The sequence below is a fragment of the Drosophila pseudoobscura genome, chromosome X, assembly GCF_009870125.1.
Source record: "Drosophila pseudoobscura strain MV-25-SWS-2005 chromosome X, UCI_Dpse_MV25, whole genome shotgun sequence".
Taxonomy (NCBI): Eukaryota; Metazoa; Arthropoda; class Insecta; order Diptera; family Drosophilidae; genus Drosophila; species Drosophila pseudoobscura.
This window is the reverse complement of record NC_046683.1, coordinates 59,981,749-59,999,852: the sequence shown is the minus strand read 5'-3', so window position 1 is coordinate 59,999,852 and position 18,104 is coordinate 59,981,749. Positions and strand designations below refer to the sequence as shown.

At 49.5% G+C, this 18,104-nt stretch overlaps 3 protein-coding genes across 3 annotated transcripts; 2 read left to right on the top strand and 1 right to left on the bottom strand.

The window, feature by feature from the left end:
• The first annotated feature begins 163 nt into the window (after positions 1 to 163).
• On the top strand, positions 164 to 16,899 carry Tmc (Transmembrane channel-like). The gene is made up of 19 exons (XM_001353088.4): positions 164 to 806; positions 6,866 to 7,002; positions 7,062 to 7,102; positions 7,180 to 7,473; positions 7,710 to 7,837; positions 8,127 to 8,231; positions 8,579 to 8,767; positions 8,844 to 8,974; positions 9,065 to 9,175; positions 9,848 to 9,942; positions 10,010 to 10,106; positions 10,169 to 10,261; positions 10,351 to 10,506; positions 10,572 to 12,477; positions 13,972 to 14,076; positions 14,180 to 14,361; positions 14,436 to 14,612; positions 14,684 to 15,006; positions 15,075 to 16,899. The coding sequence occupies exons 1-19, from the start codon at positions 570 to 572 to the stop codon at positions 16,697 to 16,699; spliced, it is 6,132 nt and encodes a 2,043-aa protein (XP_001353124.4). The 5' UTR covers positions 164 to 569; the 3' UTR covers positions 16,700 to 16,899.
• Positions 3,193 to 3,981, bottom strand: LOC4812745 (serine protease 1). The gene has a single exon (XM_001353087.4). The coding sequence runs from the start codon at positions 3,963 to 3,965 to the stop codon at positions 3,213 to 3,215; it is 753 nt and encodes a 250-aa protein (XP_001353123.1). The 5' UTR covers positions 3,966 to 3,981; the 3' UTR covers positions 3,193 to 3,212.
• On the top strand, positions 4,193 to 5,312 carry LOC4812744 (MORN repeat-containing protein 5). The gene has a single exon (XM_001353086.4). The coding sequence runs from the start codon at positions 4,306 to 4,308 to the stop codon at positions 5,245 to 5,247; it is 942 nt and encodes a 313-aa protein (XP_001353122.2). The 5' UTR covers positions 4,193 to 4,305; the 3' UTR covers positions 5,248 to 5,312.
• Positions 16,900 to 18,104: the final 1,205 nt, after the last annotated feature.

Genomic DNA, 18,104 nt, shown 5'->3' with positions numbered 1-18,104 from the left:
AAACAGTAACAAGAAAATGAAAAGTGAAAATGAAAAATGGAAATTTTCACATGGTGAATGCGACATGCGATATTTTTTTTTGGGCCAGCGCTGTTGACACTTTTTGGGGCTGCGGCAGACATAATTACACAAAGGTAGGCTACGGCGACCCTGAAAGCAGGAAGTTGGCTTTTGTGTCACCCAACACGGGTACGAACATGTGAGCGCTGTGACTGTGACAGCAACAAGAAACAGTTGAAAGTGCCGCGTGTCCTGTCCAGCGTCATCCTCATTGGAGCAGACACACCACACCACACCACAGCACACACTACATCCATGGGGCACACGGGTATGCGAATACGGGGTTCAACACATCCATTGACACTTATCGCGTGGGTGGCGCGTTTAATTCACATTTTATTTCAGTGCCCGTTGGCTGCGCGCGTAATTGTTGCTTCCACGAGCTGTACAGGAGGCCAGGAGGCCATGCCAGGATATAGTCTGTTCGCGTTGGCGCTGCACGGCGGTTGTGTGCGCGGTGAATCGCGCATTCTGTGGGTACTCTCGCCTTCCTGGTTTAGTAGTTGGTCATGCAGAACGAGGCCACCGAGAATGTGGAACCGCAGCCATCCACAGCCACACCAGTGGCAACGACCGACTTCATGCAGAGCCCACCGGCCGCAGCCCCACGGCGACCCAAGCCCGGAATCCTTCGTCTGGATATCGGCAAGCCGCGACGCTCATCAGGTGGTTCTGTCGATTTCCGCTGCGTGGGCAGCAGTGGCAGCGGCAGTGGCAGCAACATCGCCACTGGCGCCAACAGTGAGGTAAGTGAGCATGATTTACTGCCCGCTGGGGAGTGCTTACGATTTGGCCAGGCCAACGACATGTGCAGCGGCAGTAACCATGGCAATTGGGAAGAGAATAGAGCACCTACATCAGCCATGGCAGCAATGGCAATGGCAGCAACGACAACGGCAGCAAATGCCAATAGCTATAAACGCCAATAGCTCTTAAACGGTGGATGACTCTGGTCAAGCAATGCTGCAAGTCGACCCAAGGTGGCGCTTAAAATCATTTTTTATGTGTCCCACCATTTATTCAGAGGGTGTTAAGCGCACACTCAAGCCATATCGAACATGGGATGCTCTTGCTCTTTTTTAGAACGTGTTTAATTCAGCAAAGAGGAAAGGTATCGACAATCTCATTATGTGGAAGCCATATTGAATGGAATTGGAAAAAAGGCATTTTAAACACTGATATCCAAAAAAATTTATAGGCTAAAGAAAGAGAGCTATTCATAGGATTATTAATTGGATGCCATAGAAAGGCTGTACCGGAAAATATATCATACCAAAGTTCATTTTTAATAATTTTTTTACATTTGTAATTTTTTTCAACATTGCCATTTTGTTGATGGTATGGTCTTATTTTTAGACTTTCGCTTTTTAGTGGTATTAATTCCCAACAGAATAAGCTATTAATTATTAAAATTGTCTATCAAATTTCAAGCGTACGAATTTTTTAGTATATCAACCTCAAATGTAATTCCACTAAATTCTTATTCTAAGAATTCTTGCCCAACACTCAAGAACTCAATCCCATTTCCACTTCATTGTAAAAAGAACACAACGCACCTGTTATGCGCACCTTTTGCCGCAAGAGTATGCAAAGATTCATTAGGTCAGACATGCGACAAAAGCCAAACGCGGACGGAAACGCGGCGGACGCGGCCACTCCCGACCCAGAGTCGAGTCGAGTCGAGTCGAGTCGAGTCGAGTCCAAACATTTATTTAGTCATAAAGCTGATGGGTAATCTCAACAAGGCAGGCCATTCCAAGTGGGTCAGGTGTGTCTCAGTTTCCATTTCAAATTCAAATACAGTTGATTCTGATACACAATCACACATTCAGACAATCATACAATCACACACACGGTGCGGACAGAAAAAAGAGCATTCAAAGCACCAGAGCCGAGGACATTTCTCTATCTTCACAAAGCGATGTCGAGTGTTGGCGTGAAGATGACGCCGCTGAGGCACTTCATCACCCGCAGCAGCTACGAAGGAGCTTGGAACAAGGAGGCGCACATGATGGATGGCCTCGGCACCTATCACTATCCGGACGGAAGTGAGTATCGCGGCCGCTTTCTTCAGGGCAAGTTCCATGGGTTCGGCCAGTTGCGCCTGGCGCAGCCCTATCGCTTCACCATCAAGGGTGTGTTCAACAACGGGAAACTGGTGAGCATCGAGGACATGTGCTTCCCCGATGGACTCCATGTCCAGGGCCAGTTCACTGCTCGGTTCACTGGAATTGACTTTGACTCCTCGGACTGGGACTATCTGACGCCCAAGGACCGACGCTACCAGTCCGAGCACCTGTACAGTCAGCCGCCCGTGGGTCCGACCGCCTATGTGACGAACAGTCTAAGGTCACGCATCGTGCCCAAGGACTGCTACGATGTGGAGGAGGGAATCTACAATCCGCAGACTGGCTGGCTAACGGATCGCCCACTGCCCTTCTCCAGCAGCATCTACGTTGGCTGTCCGAGGGACAAGGAATGGATCCTGCGCCACTGCCGTCATGCTCACACGGATGAGATCCGCGAGCCAATACCGTACTTCTGTCGCCAAATCATCGACAACAATCTACAGACGGAGATGTCCCAGCTCCCCAAGACTATCATCTATGCGCCGAACTTCAGGATGGAACGCAAGCACTACTACCACAAGCTGTGCAAGGAGAAGGGAAAGTCCAAGCCGAAGACAGACCCCTCATCGATGGCGTTTACTTGCAATTATAATCCGAACTCCAAAGCCAGGGCCACGGATCAGTGTCTCCGTGCCCACAAGGGGGTGGCGGAGAAGCGAGAACTAGAAGATATCAGAGACTTGCCAACGTATCACTTCGATGAGACTGAGACTGAGAACATGACCATAAGGGTGAAGCCCCGTCAGTGGACCAGCAGCTCGGATGACCAGCGCGTGGACTCCGTCGGGCCATCCAGCTGCCAGTCCGACAGCTTTGCCTCAGAGCCGATCCCTCTGGACCCCACGGAGAACTACGACACGGTCAAGGTCATGATGAACAAGAAGACAAACACGGACTATTTGAACGTGGTGCAATCCAACATGCTTCGTCGATCGAGTTATATGGAAATTTCGCGTTCTCGCTTTCAGCTGTAAATCGGAAGATATATGGATTTTTCTTTAAATATTAAATTTTAGTTGCAGTTTAATAGTAGATTCCAGTGTGTTGGCGAATCCAGTTCAATTGACTAGTGATCCGAGAGAACCCTGCTGGAAGTCCCAGGGTACAGCCCTGCGTGGACACAAACAGCGACAGCCCCACCATAGTGGATCCCTGTGCTATGACCAACGGACTGCCAGCGTCGCCAAAGCAGATGGACTTGCCGTTGGTGGTGCGGGTGCAGAGGATGCGGTCCGTGATTGTGGCCAGGCCGTAAAAGGGGATGCACTCGGTGTTCGACATGATCTGTAGGTCGACGCACTGCAGCCAGTCGGGTTGCGTCCGTGTTGATGCGCTGCTGCCCCAGCCGCAGGTGGTGGCCCACCTGTTTTCGTACCGATTCGATTGGTTCCGCAGTCCTGGCAGAGCGACCTTCCTAATCCTGTTGCCGAAGCTCACCTTAGGGACGCGCACTAGGGCGAGGTGTTCGTTGTCCTGAATGTACTGGGTGCTTCCCACATACATTGCCAAGAGAGCCTGGCTTCGGCGTGTCGCTCCGAAGTAAATTGTTACCCCGGTGCTGCCCGTCAGACAGGCGCGAGCAGTCAGGATCCATGTGTCGCCAATGATAGTGCCACTACACCACTGATTGCTCTGGTGGAAGGCCATGCCCACCACATAGGGAGCCTGTCCATCGTACGCCGGACTTCCGTTGGTGATGACTTGGTCAGGTTCGGGACTGACCGCATCAGCAGCAGCCACAGCCAATGCTAACAGAACTACTACCAACAGTGGCATGTTCGACGCTTTGATTCTGTCCACATGGGATATTAGCTTATATATATATACATATGGTCAGAGTGTAATTACCATAGGTCTCGTAAGGGAAGAGTTTTGCGCATTAGACATCATTTATTATTTCTTATCTCGGGACTTGGGAGAGACTTGGGAGCTGAGGTCTGAGCTTGCTAACGACTTTAAATGGGAGTAGGCGAAAAATAACTGTATACTCGTAGAAGGGATCCAAAAACAAGCATGCCTGGTGCTAATATTCAATAATTCTACAATAACAGTAGCTCTACAGCTACAGTCTCAGATTATATTTCAAAGTATTAGTTGCAAAATTGGGTCTTATTCGATGGAGAGATACACTACACTGGTTCGCGATTCAACGGGTGAGGGAAGGTCGATTGATGGCACACGCAACAGTAACTTCCCAACTGGAACCAAATTCTTTGGCCAAATGAATGAGCTGGGTATGCAGGATTATGGTACCTACACGTATCCAGATGGCTCACGCTACGTGGGCTATTTTCGGAACAATCACTTTCACGGAAGTGGCTCCATCCAACTGCCTGCTCCGTTGGGTGTCAGCTTCCAGGTGACTCACCATGACGGCAAGCTTTTGAAGATCGACGAAATGGTCTTTGACGATCAGTTGAAGGTTGATTTTGCTCGAATGAAAGATGGCTCCGTTAGCTTCCATCCCTGGAAGTACTGCTCGTCGGAGGATCGTCGCTTCTTTACAGAGACGAGATCTCCGCTGGCCGCTGTAGGTCCATACAAATATCAGACCCAAGACGGACCCTCTCCGCCTGATCTGCCGCTAAATGTCTTTGACCTAGGCTTCGGCCGGCTGCACCCGCAGGGCTACCTCATGGACCTGAAGCACGGCTCCCCGAGCATCTATGTGGGCTGTCGCAAGGTGCGTCACTGGATCATGGAGAACTGTCGTCACGGCAAGCTGACCAAGTACCATCTCAGAAGCGCGGTTAAGGCAAAGTTTGACCGTCAGATTATGAAAAACAATCTGGAGGTCAACCAAATCTGTCAGCAAACGTCTGGCGGCGTGCCCCCAATACCTATCCCTGGCGTATGTCACCGTTCCAAGAGCCAGCAGAGCTCCGAATCGGCCAAGGAGACGCGCCTACATGCGGCCAGCACTTCGGACAGCTGCAGCTCTAAGATCGATCGTACCGTGAAAAAGGAGCCCCGTCGCAAGTGCAGGAAGACTCCGACGAAGGGCAGACGCGAGAAAAGAAGCGACACGAGCGAAACACACGCGTGCCGCATCAACTAATGTTGCATCATCATGGGATTAGTTTTCATTCGGTTCTGCTTAAATATATATCTATATTTTCTGTACGGCTGACCTATATTTTGATCCAAGGCGTGGTGGGACAAGTTAGGGCCCAAGATTTATGGCGGAACAACCAAAACTGCAATCGAACATGGAAAGCCACTTAGGCCTACGGATGGAGGATTCCCCCATCCCGATGAGGCGTGGCATTTGGGTCAGCGAGTGTGTGTAGCACTTTTCAAGTTCACCTGCACCTGTCACAGAATCACTCTAGGACTCTCAGACACAGACACAGACACAGAGACAGGCTCAAGAGTCGAGCACACATTCGGGTAATGAACCCATTGGCGGCTGGCATTGTGCTACACGTGCGCAGATTTCTGGGGCGTTCAGAGTCGCCATGGGCTTCGGCGGGAAGCACGCACAGATAAATTTGATGTTAATTAAAGCCTCAGCAAAAACTTCATTTAATTAAAAGGGAACGAAAGTGAAATCAGAGAAAGGCAAGGAAAGCAAAAGCGAAACACAAAACACAGCGCAGAGCGCCAAAACATATTTCAATAGTGGGCGCTCCCATGACACAAAGAAAGGACTGGAAAATCCTATATATATATATACATATATATATGTATACTTTTTTGTGTGTTTTGTGTTAGAATTCGCGATTTTCTTTATCAACCCTTGCATGTTTGATTTTCATTTACATGACCAGGCCGTGATGGGAAAGGAGAGGTAACAGAGGACAGGACTGGACAGAACAAGAAGCCAAGAATACAACGTGACTCAATATCAACCCACACACATATTCATAGGAACCAGCAAACACACACACACGTAGACACAGTCCTCGTAGCACTCAGACCTGGCCACCATCTAAATGGACATTCGAAGTTACGCCCGGACACGGCGTTGTTATCACATGCCGCTGGCGATTCTTACACTCATTCGTCTTCGTTCCAACTGGGCGAGGAAGTCAGATACTGCCCCGTACGTGTGTATGTATGTGTCCTGGCTTCCTCTCGATCCCTACCGCAATGTCCTGGTGCCTGTCTATGTAAATTCCTTTACGTTACACAGCGCTCGCTGTGTGCGTTTTGGGCACGTTTTGGCTTTGATAAGTTGGCCATGGGTTGGTCATTGGTGTTAGACTGTGCTGTGGGCCAGGACTCTACTCGACTCCCTGTCTGTTCTTCATTCATATTCATTCATTATTAGAAAAAATTCAGCATTCGCTAGTGTCTGTGTGAGCAAGCATGGGGGCGGAGGTATAGAAGTATTTGTGTTAGTCGTTGTCCTTTTGGATGATGGTCTTTTGCGCCTTGCTGGCCTGGTAAGCGGGCTAAGCCGTTCAGTCTGCGCATAAGGCTCCTCCGACGCGCTACGGCGAAGGACGAACTAACTAACAACTGGGAATTAAATAGTTTTCCTACATCCTGTGATGAAGACTCTTCAGCACACCCTCAAAGCGGTGCAAGAGGATACTCAGTTACAACTAAGTTAATCCTTAAAGTGCAATTATTAATAAGCAATTCTGAAGAATTTTGCATAACGAGTATTAAATGTGACAAGTGTGATTAAGATAATTAGTAAGTTTTAAAACTAAAACCCAAATTCCCAGAACAACTCTGGTGTCACCTCGCCACATCAATTATCTGTGACCTGGGCCCCGCCATGCGACTTGAATAAAGGGGGCTGGCAAATGCAGAGCAGCGCCGATGAGAAGAGGGAATTCTACAGAGGACAGAGGGGAAAGAGGTGAGTAGCCTTGCCGGAAGGAATTCCCTACATTTCTCATGCAATAATTACAAATACAGAGCCGCATCGCAGGAGGAAAATAGGTCGTATGAGCTGAACGGTAGGAGGAGATAACTTTTCCACGCCATCTTTGGACCCCATCTCAGCTTTTTCTCTACCAAACATATTCTTGCACAGATTTCCAATCACAGAACCAGAGCAGCGACGCCGAGAGCAGCCACCAGGAGCCCCACTTTGTCGTCCAGTCTCCTCCTCCGCCTCCACAACTTTATGAAGATGGCGGCACTGGCGATGTTGACGATGAGGAGGACTACTCAATATCCGTATCGGCAATAATGCAGAGACGTGCCAGTGTACGCGGCTATCGGGGAAAACGTGGCAGTCGCAATTCGCGACGAGCATCTAGTCCCATGGATCACGTGCTGGATAGTGTGGAGCGGCGGCGCTCCAGTGTCTATACGACAAGTTCAGGCAAGGCACTCCCGCAATTGTGGGGAAAAGATTTCGCTTAGTTAACGAGCAGCTGCAGTGGAGATGGCAGATGGAGATGGGCGTCCTCTAGTGGCGGCTAATCAACGTCTGGGGGCCTCTTTTCTGTAATTTCCCAGGCTACGTGCGGCCATTTAGACGGTCACGAGCGTGGAGCCCACTCGGCGTATGTGTAATGTGTAACGTGTGTGTGTGCTATGCTTTGGTTTACTTCACAGAGGAGGGCACCAATCAGGAGTCCACGCAAGAGCAAATCTTTGAGAACATACGCCTACACAAGGAGGTTATACAGTCGGTGAAGTTACAGCCATGGCCCATCCGCAAGAAGCTCAAGCTGGTGCGGCAGGTGGGTACGGAATGTTGGCTGAGTGGGAGAGAGTGGGAGGGCCTCGAAACTGGGCGCGTTCGTTTTCACGCTGCCTGTCAGGTCGTTGAAAATGTTACGACCTCCTCCTCCCTTCGAACACTCCACTCATCAAATCCTCACAGCAAACTTTTCGATTTCATTCACACCACCTCCTTCTTATCTTTGTTCACGTTCCTTCCATTCCCGGGTTTGCCCCGTCTTGTGGCTTCGCCCTGGCATTTTTAATGATGTTTGGACTTGGATCTGCCCCCCGTGCATGTGTTGACAGGCCAAAACATATGTGGCACGCCACGAGGGCGCGCTTCAGGAGCGCTTCGCCATGTCACGCAGCACCCGAGACTTGTGGGCGAGGTTTAAAATTTTAATGGCGGCAGTAAGTGATTTTCCCCTTATCCCAGTCTTCTCCTCAGCAGCAAATTTTCAGAGCCGGAAACGCCTGCCGAATACAAAATGCATACTGCAGAGTGCAGAATGCGCCCAGCCCCCTAGTAGGGCGAAAATATTTATGTTTACACAATTTATGGGCCACTTTCCGGACTGGATGCCAGAACGGACGGACATTCAATAAATCCCCAGTCGCATAATTCACAGATTTATGCTCGGTTCGGTGGCTGGCATTCACTTGAAAACCAATTAAAATACGAACTTGGGATGCAACTCCTTGGAGACTCCATGCCATGCCCGTAACTCATGTGCTTCCCCTCTATCTCCAACCTGCAGCGCTGGCGACACTGGAAGCGGGAGACGACCAGCTTCCTAACCGTCCTCATACCCTGGGAGCTGCGCATCAAGGAAATCGAATCCCACTTCGGCTCCGGCGTCGCCTCCTACTTTACATTCCTGCGCTGGCTTATGTGGGTCAACATTATGATAGCCATTCCGCTGGTGGCCTTTGTCATCGGACCGGAGGTGGGTAGCCGTAACCAGCGAGAAAGCCCCCATTTATGCATTCATTTGTGTGTACGTTGTGTTTCTTCTCGCCCAGTATTTCGCCACGAAGCACGGGGAAACGGATCCAAGGAAACGCATGACCGACGCGGAACGAAATGTGGCTGGCAATCTCTTCACATTCTGGGAATTTGAGGGATTCCTCAAATACTCACCTATGTTTTATGGGTAAGTTTCCTCCGCACCTGCCGATAATTACCCTGCTCATCTTCCCTGCTTCCTTTGCCTTCTGTTCTTTGTTTGTCTCTCTTTCCGCAGTTACTACTCGAGCACTTCCGGCATCAGCGTTTCCGGATATAAGCTGCCCTTAGCCTATTTCCTTACCGCCGTCTTGGTTTACATCTACAGCTTTGTGGCCACGCTGAGAAAGTGAGTATGGCTAGGACTATGGGGTCGGGGTCCCTGGGGGTGTCCGTGCAGAAGAGGCACTTCATTAAATCTCTGGTCATCGAAGCCGCAAAAAGCAAACTAAATGTCAGACTGCTCGTTAATTAATTAAACAAAACTGAAGCGCTGATTAAATAATACAAATCTTGGCACGGGCGTGTCTGGCTCACGAAACTTTTGCGCCCTCAAAAAAGAGGAAGGAGCAGAAGCCATAAAGGAATTGACCATTATGAGTTACGCACGCACAGGGACACAGACACGTGCAGGGGGCGGTAAGCTGGATGGCAGGACTGTAGGTCTATAGGGCGGAAACGGAAACGAAACGGCAAAACGCCATTTTGACCAGGCGAACGCCATTGGGCTGCTCGCTTTAATGGCTTTGTCGGCATTATGCTGATTTCGTAATTGAACAAAGTAGCAATGTCAACAGTGAGCAGGCCCAGCCCTGACCTTGCCACTTGTCGTGGCACGTGCTCAGAGTGCGTGAATTATACGTATGTTTATGCTGCATTAGGATAACTGGAATTGGGATTGGAATAGGGTTCGGGATTGTCAGGATTTGAGCACAAATTATGGCTTGTAAGAGCGGGATATGCAGGAGGAGCGGAAGCAGCAGGACCAGCAGCTGAAACTTTTTCCCTGATTTCTCAATAGAATGGCAGAGAACTCTCGCAACTCGAAACTTTCCTCGAAGGATGATGAGTGTGTCTTCTCGTGGAAGCTCTTCACCGGCTGGGACTTTATGATTGGTAAGTGGTCGACCACGCAGCTGAGCTGTCGTTACAGAAACTTTTGCAACTCTTGCAACTCTCACAGGACACGCGGAGACGGCGCATAATCGCATTGCATCCGTGGTTGTCGGCTTCAAGGAGGCCTTGCTGGAGGAGGCCGAAAAGAAGAAAGATAATCGCAAGTAAGTCCCCGCCAAGTTTAAGCTATTCGCGTGCCATAATCAATGGGGTAATGCCCTTTCAGCTGGCGGGTAATCCTCCAAAGAATACTGGTCAATATATTGGTAATGGGTCTGCTGGGTCTGTCGGGTGCCACGGTGGTGCTGCTTGTCAATCAGTAAGTGAATGGAGAAGAGCACATCTCCCAGGCAGACTGCCACTTATTCCTGGCTTCGCTTTGACTTTGGCTTTGCTTTGCTTTTGCAGCTCTGAGGATTTGGCCAAACACGACAACTGGCTGAGCAGGAATGCTGTGAACGTGACCATGACGTTGCTCTCCTTCTTCTTGCCCATGATATTCGAGGCTCTGGGTTTGTTTGAGAACTGGCATCCCAGGCAGCAGCTAAGATTGCAGCTGGCAAGGTAAGAAAATAAATATAGCGTCCTCTCTCCCAGGGGGTATCTTATTCTCTGTGTATTTCCTGCAGAATTATGATACTCAACATGCTGAATCTGTACTCCCTGATGTTCTCCTTCATCTACAAGATCAACAGCAAGGAGAAGCCGCTGCAGCTGCTGAAGCTGGAGAACGAGACCAACACAATGGAGCTGCAGAATCTTTTAAGCTCCATCGAGGCCCTGCGTGCTATGACGCCCACCACGTCGCTCTACAGCGACAGTACATCGGAGGGCCTGTTCGACGAATCCACTTCCACTGCCGCGTGGGGCGAGGATGGAGGCAGCACCACCGACGGCCTGCTCTCTACGACAGCAGCCGCCGCCCTGATCTCCTCCGCTGTGCAGCGGATCAAGTGCTATAACATGACTTTCAAATGCTCAAAACCTATACGAACCATAATCAGTGCAAAGAACTTGGCCACCACACTGATGCTGCTTAATCTGACAACACCTACCGTGCTGCCACCAACCACTTTACCCACTACTTTACCCACTACTTTGCCCACTACTTTGCCCACTACTTTGCCAACGACTTTGCCTACAACTTTGCCTACAACTTTGCCAACGACATTGCCCACGATCCCGACCACGGAACCGACTACAATTCGAACGACTTCATCGCTTTGGACAACGGTAGCCACGAAAGCTACCACATTGACCACAGAGCCGAGCACAACGACACCTTGGAACACAGTTCCGCCTTCAACAAGCACCCCTGAAGAATCTACAATAACGAAAGCCCCCACGACTCCCACGACCGCAAGGGCAACGACAGCCGTACCAACAACTTTAAGGCCAAGCACTACTTCGACCACCACCACCACCACCACCACGACGGAGGCACCCAAGAAAGAAGAGGAGGAAGAATTCTTCTATACCACCGACAACGACAACGAAGATGTCTACGACTATGGCAGCGATGAGCCGCTGGCATCACCCTCCACTGTGGCTCCGGACAATGATAACTTTTCCAGCTACACGGACTATTCGGAAGATCCGCCCGTTTCGGATAATGACTACGAGGACACGGAGGACGGGGACACCACCCAACAGGCCGATGACCCCCTGGCTCTGGTTCTGGCCCAATTGGATGATGACGAGGAAAAGGCTCAGATCCGAACGAAAAGGGCTTTGGGCGATGCACCTATATGGCGAACTAGCAAATATAGTAGACGACATCGAAATGAATCCAGTGTCACTGGGAGACAAGCTGGGTCCACCACAGAGTCTGCGAATACGCCACCAAGCCGTTGGCCCGTTTATAGGCCACCCTATAGACCTCCCACAACAAGGACGACTGCCAGCACTAGACCCACCAAGAGGATACTCACCGAAGAGGAGTGGAATAACCTCATAAATCAGTTGAGACTTGGGCGCAGAAAAACCACCACAACTACGGCCACTCCCACCAGCAGCACCCGACGAACACGAGGATGGTTTAGGACAACAACCGTAGAAAGTACGTCAACCACGGAGGATTACACATCATCCACCACAGAGTTTGGCACTGACTCAACCAGCCCAGAAAGCAGCACCAGCAACGGCGGCAGCAGCACCACTGAGGATGACTATTCCTTCACTGAGCGATATGGAAAGACCCCGTACTATATAGGATACGGGAATGCGGCGGAGATCGGGAGCACCGTCTATTACGACGAGGACAGCGAGTACCTAGAGCTCTGTGTAATTACCGTGTGTCCCAAGGGGCCAGAGGACGACATATTCGGTGGCAGCACCACCGATGGCCTGGACAGCACCACCCCTAGCAGCGACAGCAAGCATCTATCCACAGTCAAGCTGACTCCCCTGGAGCGGAAGATGAAGCGTCTGCGGGAGGTGAAGCTGGCGATTAAGCAAATCCAGACCAATTTGACAACCATGTGCTGGGAAACGTCCCTGGGCCAGGAGCTATCAAAGGTCATCGTCTTCGATGGGGTGAGTGTACGAGGGAGACCAGCTGCTGAGCAATCCCAAAGATGCCACAGTTTAAAAGTGAATTTATCACCAGAAGCAGCTATCAATTTCCCGACTCGACTCCGGGCTCTCGGAAGCGAGCCAACCAACTGCTACTGTATCAAAATCTATTTAGCCCAAAATATGATTGAACCCAAAGCGGAGTATCTGTGTACACAGGGGGGCAGACCAGAAGGGAATTTTCAGCCATTTTGTTGGCATCTCTTGAGCGTTTTGAGCGTGAAATCCCGTTTAGCTAAATTATCCGGAAAATGTAACGCAAAATTTGTTTTCCGTTCTTTCGTCTCTTCCTGGGGTACACGGGGGTGTACGAGTAGAAAAATCAAATTTTTGCGCTCGTCTAGAAACCCAAAATCAACTTGACTTAAAAAAGGCCAACGTCGGAAAAAGAGCAAATCTGAATAGGGAAATATTTGAAAGGAAGAAAAGGAAGCACAAACGAAAAGTATTTTATCATAATAATCGCTCTCGGGAGTCTTTCCATTGATACAAAACGCAGCTGGCATTCAGGCAGAGCAGGAAATGGAAGTGGAAGTGGAAGTGGGCGAGGAAGTGGGAATGGGGGGCACACTTACGAATCCCCCCTGTGCAATCCGAAATCGAAAATTTACATAAGCCATAAGCATGATTGTGAACTTTAGCCCTCGAACGCCAAGTCTTATTTGCCCATTTGCCACGATGAGTCTCGAGTGTCGATTGGCATCCCATTGGGGCTGCTTGCTCTTGCTGTTCGCTGAACTTAAAGTCTAATCGTAAACAAATTCAGGGAATTGCTAAAGTTTTCAAGGTTGCCCTGCCCATCAATGACCTGACATCGATGTTATCCAGTCGGTGCTATCAGACAGAGCAAATGTGAGGAGCAACCATAACAGAACTAGGCGGGCATTGGGGGCATTCAAAGGGATCTCAATCCAGGGATTACTTTCCCTTTTATTTCGTACTTAACATTTGTCCGACATTCGTGTAAACTGCCAGGGTCAAGGCTGAGCCACAAAAAAATAAACAAAATGGGTCTGGTACCCAATTTGATTATGCACCCGACATGGCGTACATAATCTCTATTAAACGATTTAAGCACATAAATTAAACAAGTTACGGGCAGGGGCTTAAACGCATTCATGCTTTACGCATAACAAAAAGGCCCGCAAAGTAAAATTGAGTGTGCTCTTTGTGTGTGGCCTTTGGGATACTACTTGAGCCCGGTTTCGTTTGGTTTTCGATTCGAACTTGAGGCACGTGTTCGTGCATGAACAGCGACCAAAATGTGTATGGCGATTCTGTGGGATAGTTCGGCTAGACTAGGGAAATCAGCCGTAAACTACAAGACACAGATCCACCAGCAAGGACACTACAGGGACAGTTGCGTGTTTCAGCTTTAAAGTGTCTCGAGTCCGAAATCCGACTGGAGCTTCATTGCAAAATGCTTATTAAGCCCACCTTCTTCCCATTCAAAAGCTGATGTCCATTGTGGCCCCACTCTGCATCGACTTCCTGCGTGCTTTGTTTGTGCGCTACGTCAATCAAAACTGGTGCTGGGACATGGAGAAGACTTTTCCACAGGTAAGTGCGAGGAGAGCCCGGGACTCTGTCTGGCTCTGGCTCTGCCTCTGACTCTGGTGCAGGTGCAACTTTGACTAATGCGAGGCTTTGTTTTCCTGGGCAGTACGGGGACTTCAAGATAGCCGAGAACATCCTGACGTTGATTAATAACCAGGGCCAAGTGTGGATGGGCATATTCTTCTCGCCGGGCCTGGTACTCATCAACCTGGTCAAGCTGATGATTATGATGTACTTCAGGTCGTGGATAGTCCTCACCTGCAACGTGCCCCACGAGGTCGTTTTCAAGTGAGTGTCCCCTATTGGGTGGCTGAATTGGGTTAATGGAATGGCTGCTAATCCAGTGCCATCTCTTCTTGTAGGGCCTCCAAGTCAAACAACTTCTACCTGTCACTGCTGCTGACCATGTTGTTCCTTTGTGTGCTACCCGTGGGATATGCCATTGTCTGGCTGCGCCCCTCCTGGCACTGTGGACCCTTCTCGGAGTACAACCGGATTGCCGAGTTCATTACAAATACCACCCGTAATGCCCTGCCCCAGTAAGATGACAAGGAATCTCATGCAAACCAAAGAACCGAGGTAGTCATTGGGTATTATTGCCTAATTTCAGACAACTCCATGAACCCCTGGACTACCTGACCTCATCGAGCACCGTGATTCCCTTGCTGCTCCTACTCATCCTGATCATCTACTATCTGGTGTCGCTGACGGGCGCCCTGCGCGAAGCCAACCAGGACCTGCGGACGCAGCTGCAGAAGGAGCGCGAGGAGGAGCGCAAGAAGATCTTCAAGGTGCCCGAGGTCAAGCAGGCGGAACCGACGGCGACAACGTTGACAAATCGCTGGCGAAAGGTACTCGAAGCATCCTCGCCAGTCACCCCCACGCAGCAGCCCGATTTCGACACGGAGGAGTACAAGAATCAGGCCAGAAAGGGTAAGCCCAAGAAGAAATATATCCTATCTCAGCTTGCAAATCATTTGTTCTGACTCTCTCCTCCCCAGAGCTTATCTCACGCATCATGAAGAAGGCCCTACGCAAGGGCTCGGCCACCTCGGACGAAGACTCCTTTGTGCGACGCGATGACGACGATACGGACACTGAGCACCAGGACTCGCTGCCCCACGATGAGGAGGCCAAGGACAAGCGGTTCGGCCTGTCGCGACTGCAGCAGATTCGTCGCACTCGGAAGCCCTCGCTGGTGGACATTGTGCAGATTGCCAAGCAGGAACGGGCCCGGGCCAGTTCCATTGTGGCTGCCAATGGTGGAGGAGTGGCCAGCAGTTCAGGGGCGGGTGGCGGAATTGGTGGCAACTTTCCCGTGAAGGAGCCGCATCCCAAAAGCCGTTTTAAAGTCGAGAAACACGAGCGAAGAGATAGAGGCAGCATGAAAGAGAAAAAGGAGCCCAGGCACAAGCAACCGCCCCCCTACGAGTCGCCCAAGGAGAATGAACATGATCCGGATACAAATTCAAGGATTGTCAGCGAGCGCCGCGCCAGCTTGCTACGTCGCCACAAGGAGCAAGGGGAGGACGAGTCGAAGCCACCCACACCAGAGCCGCAGACACCCACGACAGAGCGCGTCCAACAGACAGCAGAGGAGTCAACACCCGAAACGCCTCCGCTGGCCAAGAGCAAATTCCACATAGTTGACGAAAAGAAGCCGCCGCAGGAGGTAGAAGATAAACCCTTGCCATCGCCCAAGGAAAGCGGAGGTGGAAGTGGCGGAGGCGGAGGCGGCGGAGGAGGCGGCGGAGGACTCGAGGCTATTGGCCTCGGAAAGTTCAAGTTTCGCAAGCACAAAATCAAGTCAAATAATGCGGTTGCTAAGCCAGAGCCTGAAGTGTTCAAGTTCGATGAGAGGAGCGTGGAGAAGAGCAAGGCTGGTGGACTCTCAGATGTGCCCGCCTCGGATCACCTAAGCAGCGAGGTGGCCGGCGGAGAGGAGCAGCAGCCGAACCTGCCCTCACCCACGCCCAGTCAGGGCCATCATCAGCGCCAGTTGTCTGTCCTCTCGCGACAGGGGCGTAAGAAGATTGGCTCTCTTCTCGCCCTCGTACGCGAGGCTGTAAACCTCAAGAAGGACGATGTGGAGCAGGGCTCGGATGAGTCTCCTGGTCCTACCACGCCCACATATTTGGCCTACACACCGCCCCCACCACCTTCAGTATTGTCGAGCAACTCCAGCGCCACTGCCCTCGAGATGCCACCTACACCGGAACCAGAATCTCCAACGCCCAGTGCACCTCTGCATTTTGGCAGCGGTACATCCTCATCGTCTGGTCGTCCTAATTCGCGGCCACCCAAACCACCGCCAGGGGTGACCACCCCAACGGCCACATTGGCCACAATGGATGACTTGGAGGAACTGGATTTGCCCGGACCCATCACATTTCCCAACCGAAGCGCCTCCCAGCGACGTCGCACCATGAGGCAGGACTCGCAGAGCTCCATTTGGTCCGATAACATACCCACAATCACCATCAGCACCACCGGCAGCGATGAGTGCATTGTGGAGGCGGTGCCGCCGGAAAATGGGCTGCCAGAGACGCGTGGCAGTGAACCGCCGGGGCCCACGGTCAACATTATCAAGATCAACATTGAGGACGAGGAAGAGCAGGATAAATAAATGCTCGTCCTTCAAGTGCCTTGAACGCCAGATTGTCTTCTTAACCGAAGGAATTAGTATTCTTCCTACTCTCTAATCACAATTTAGCTTGAATCTTGTTCTTCTAACTGACTACCAATACAATACTCGTACAATACTTTCATTAAATAACTTAATTCCTTATGAAAATTGAAATAAAATCTATATATTGCACGGAAGGAGATTTTTTGTTTTAAATTTGAAAAAACTCATTTAAGTAATGGTAAACTGAGCAGCGTGTTCAATTGAAATCAAATAAGACGCGCAAAGCATAGTGCTGGCAAACGTCTGGCATTGGTATCGATAGCTGCCAAGAAGCTTTTAGCTGTGCAAGTTTATATATCGTCACTCATTACCTTTTTACACTGCCACGCGTTTCGTATCGATATCGGAATAAATGCAGTGACGCAGAATAGGCGTTAACACTGGCAGACGTAGAGTATTTCGGCATGAGAAGAGCTGATTTGTGTTGCTGAAACAAGCAGGAAAGCTACTGAAATTATGAAATCAACAAAATTATGGAAAAGACTTGATGCTCATATATATTTAATAATTTCAATAATTTCTTTGTAGAGTTTGTCTGAGATCTTCCTCTCAACATTAAAACAACCGATATTTTCCTCCCATATATGGATGGATTCATGAATTCAAAATAATGCCTTATCTAATGATACAATTAGTTTATTTTAGGGGGAAACTAATCGAATATTTCTGCGTTCGAAAAGGACGCAACTCTTTGTCATCCTATGTAAAAAAAAACTGAGTCTCCGGCATGACACAGTCCAAGTATTTACTTTTATATGAATATAAACCAATTATTGGCGTGGTTTCAGTGTGATGGGAAGTTTTAAATAATATCAAAATCGCGGGGCTTAGTATAAGTGTGTTATCGAACACTGTTGGCGCCGTCCGTTGTCAACACTATTGATCAAATTAAAAGCTCTGTTATAAAGTTTCCAAATTTCTGCGGACGCAACCAAATGGCGCCAGTGTAAAATTATTTGAACTAGAAATTAAATTTATTTTGAAATATTTTCAATTTACAGCTTTTAAAGCGGAACTCAACTTAAATTATACTATCTAAATAATGTACTTTTAAAATAAATATTGCCAGAACTATATCCGGAACTACCTTCGCCCACAAACGTAAACTCAGGCCTACAAAAATTTTTAAAAATTTCCTTTTATTAAAAGAGCGTTTTTACTATGTATTAATAAATGATAGTTCCGTAGCTATTACAGTATATACATATATGTACATGTATTCATCAGATTAGTTTATTCAGAAATTGAATTTCAGTTCGAAAAGAATATGATTTCTTCAATGAAACCGAAACTGCTGCGACGTTTTGTCGTACAATAACCTTCTTATCAGCTGCCCGAGCGA

What these genes read in the sequence shown, in the direction of transcription:
- Tmc (XM_001353088.4), top strand. Translation starts at nt 570, where the DNA reads ATGCAGAACGAGGCCACCGAGAATGTGGAACCGCAGCCATCCACAGCC. An exon ending in TGTCTATACGACAAGTTCAG is followed by an intron (nt 7,474 to 7,709) that starts GCAAGGCACTCC and finishes TTTACTTCACAG; the next exon opens with AGGAGGGCACCAATCAGGAG. An exon ending in CCCCACGAGGTCGTTTTCAA is followed by an intron (nt 14,362 to 14,435) that starts GTGAGTGTCCCC and finishes CTCTTCTTGTAG; the next exon opens with GGCCTCCAAGTCAAACAACT.
- LOC4812745 (XM_001353087.4), bottom strand. Translation starts at nt 3,965, where the DNA reads ATGCCACTGTTGGTAGTAGTTCTGTTAGCATTGGCTGTGGCTGCTGCT.
- LOC4812744 (XM_001353086.4), top strand. Translation starts at nt 4,306, where the DNA reads ATGGAGAGATACACTACACTGGTTCGCGATTCAACGGGTGAGGGAAGG.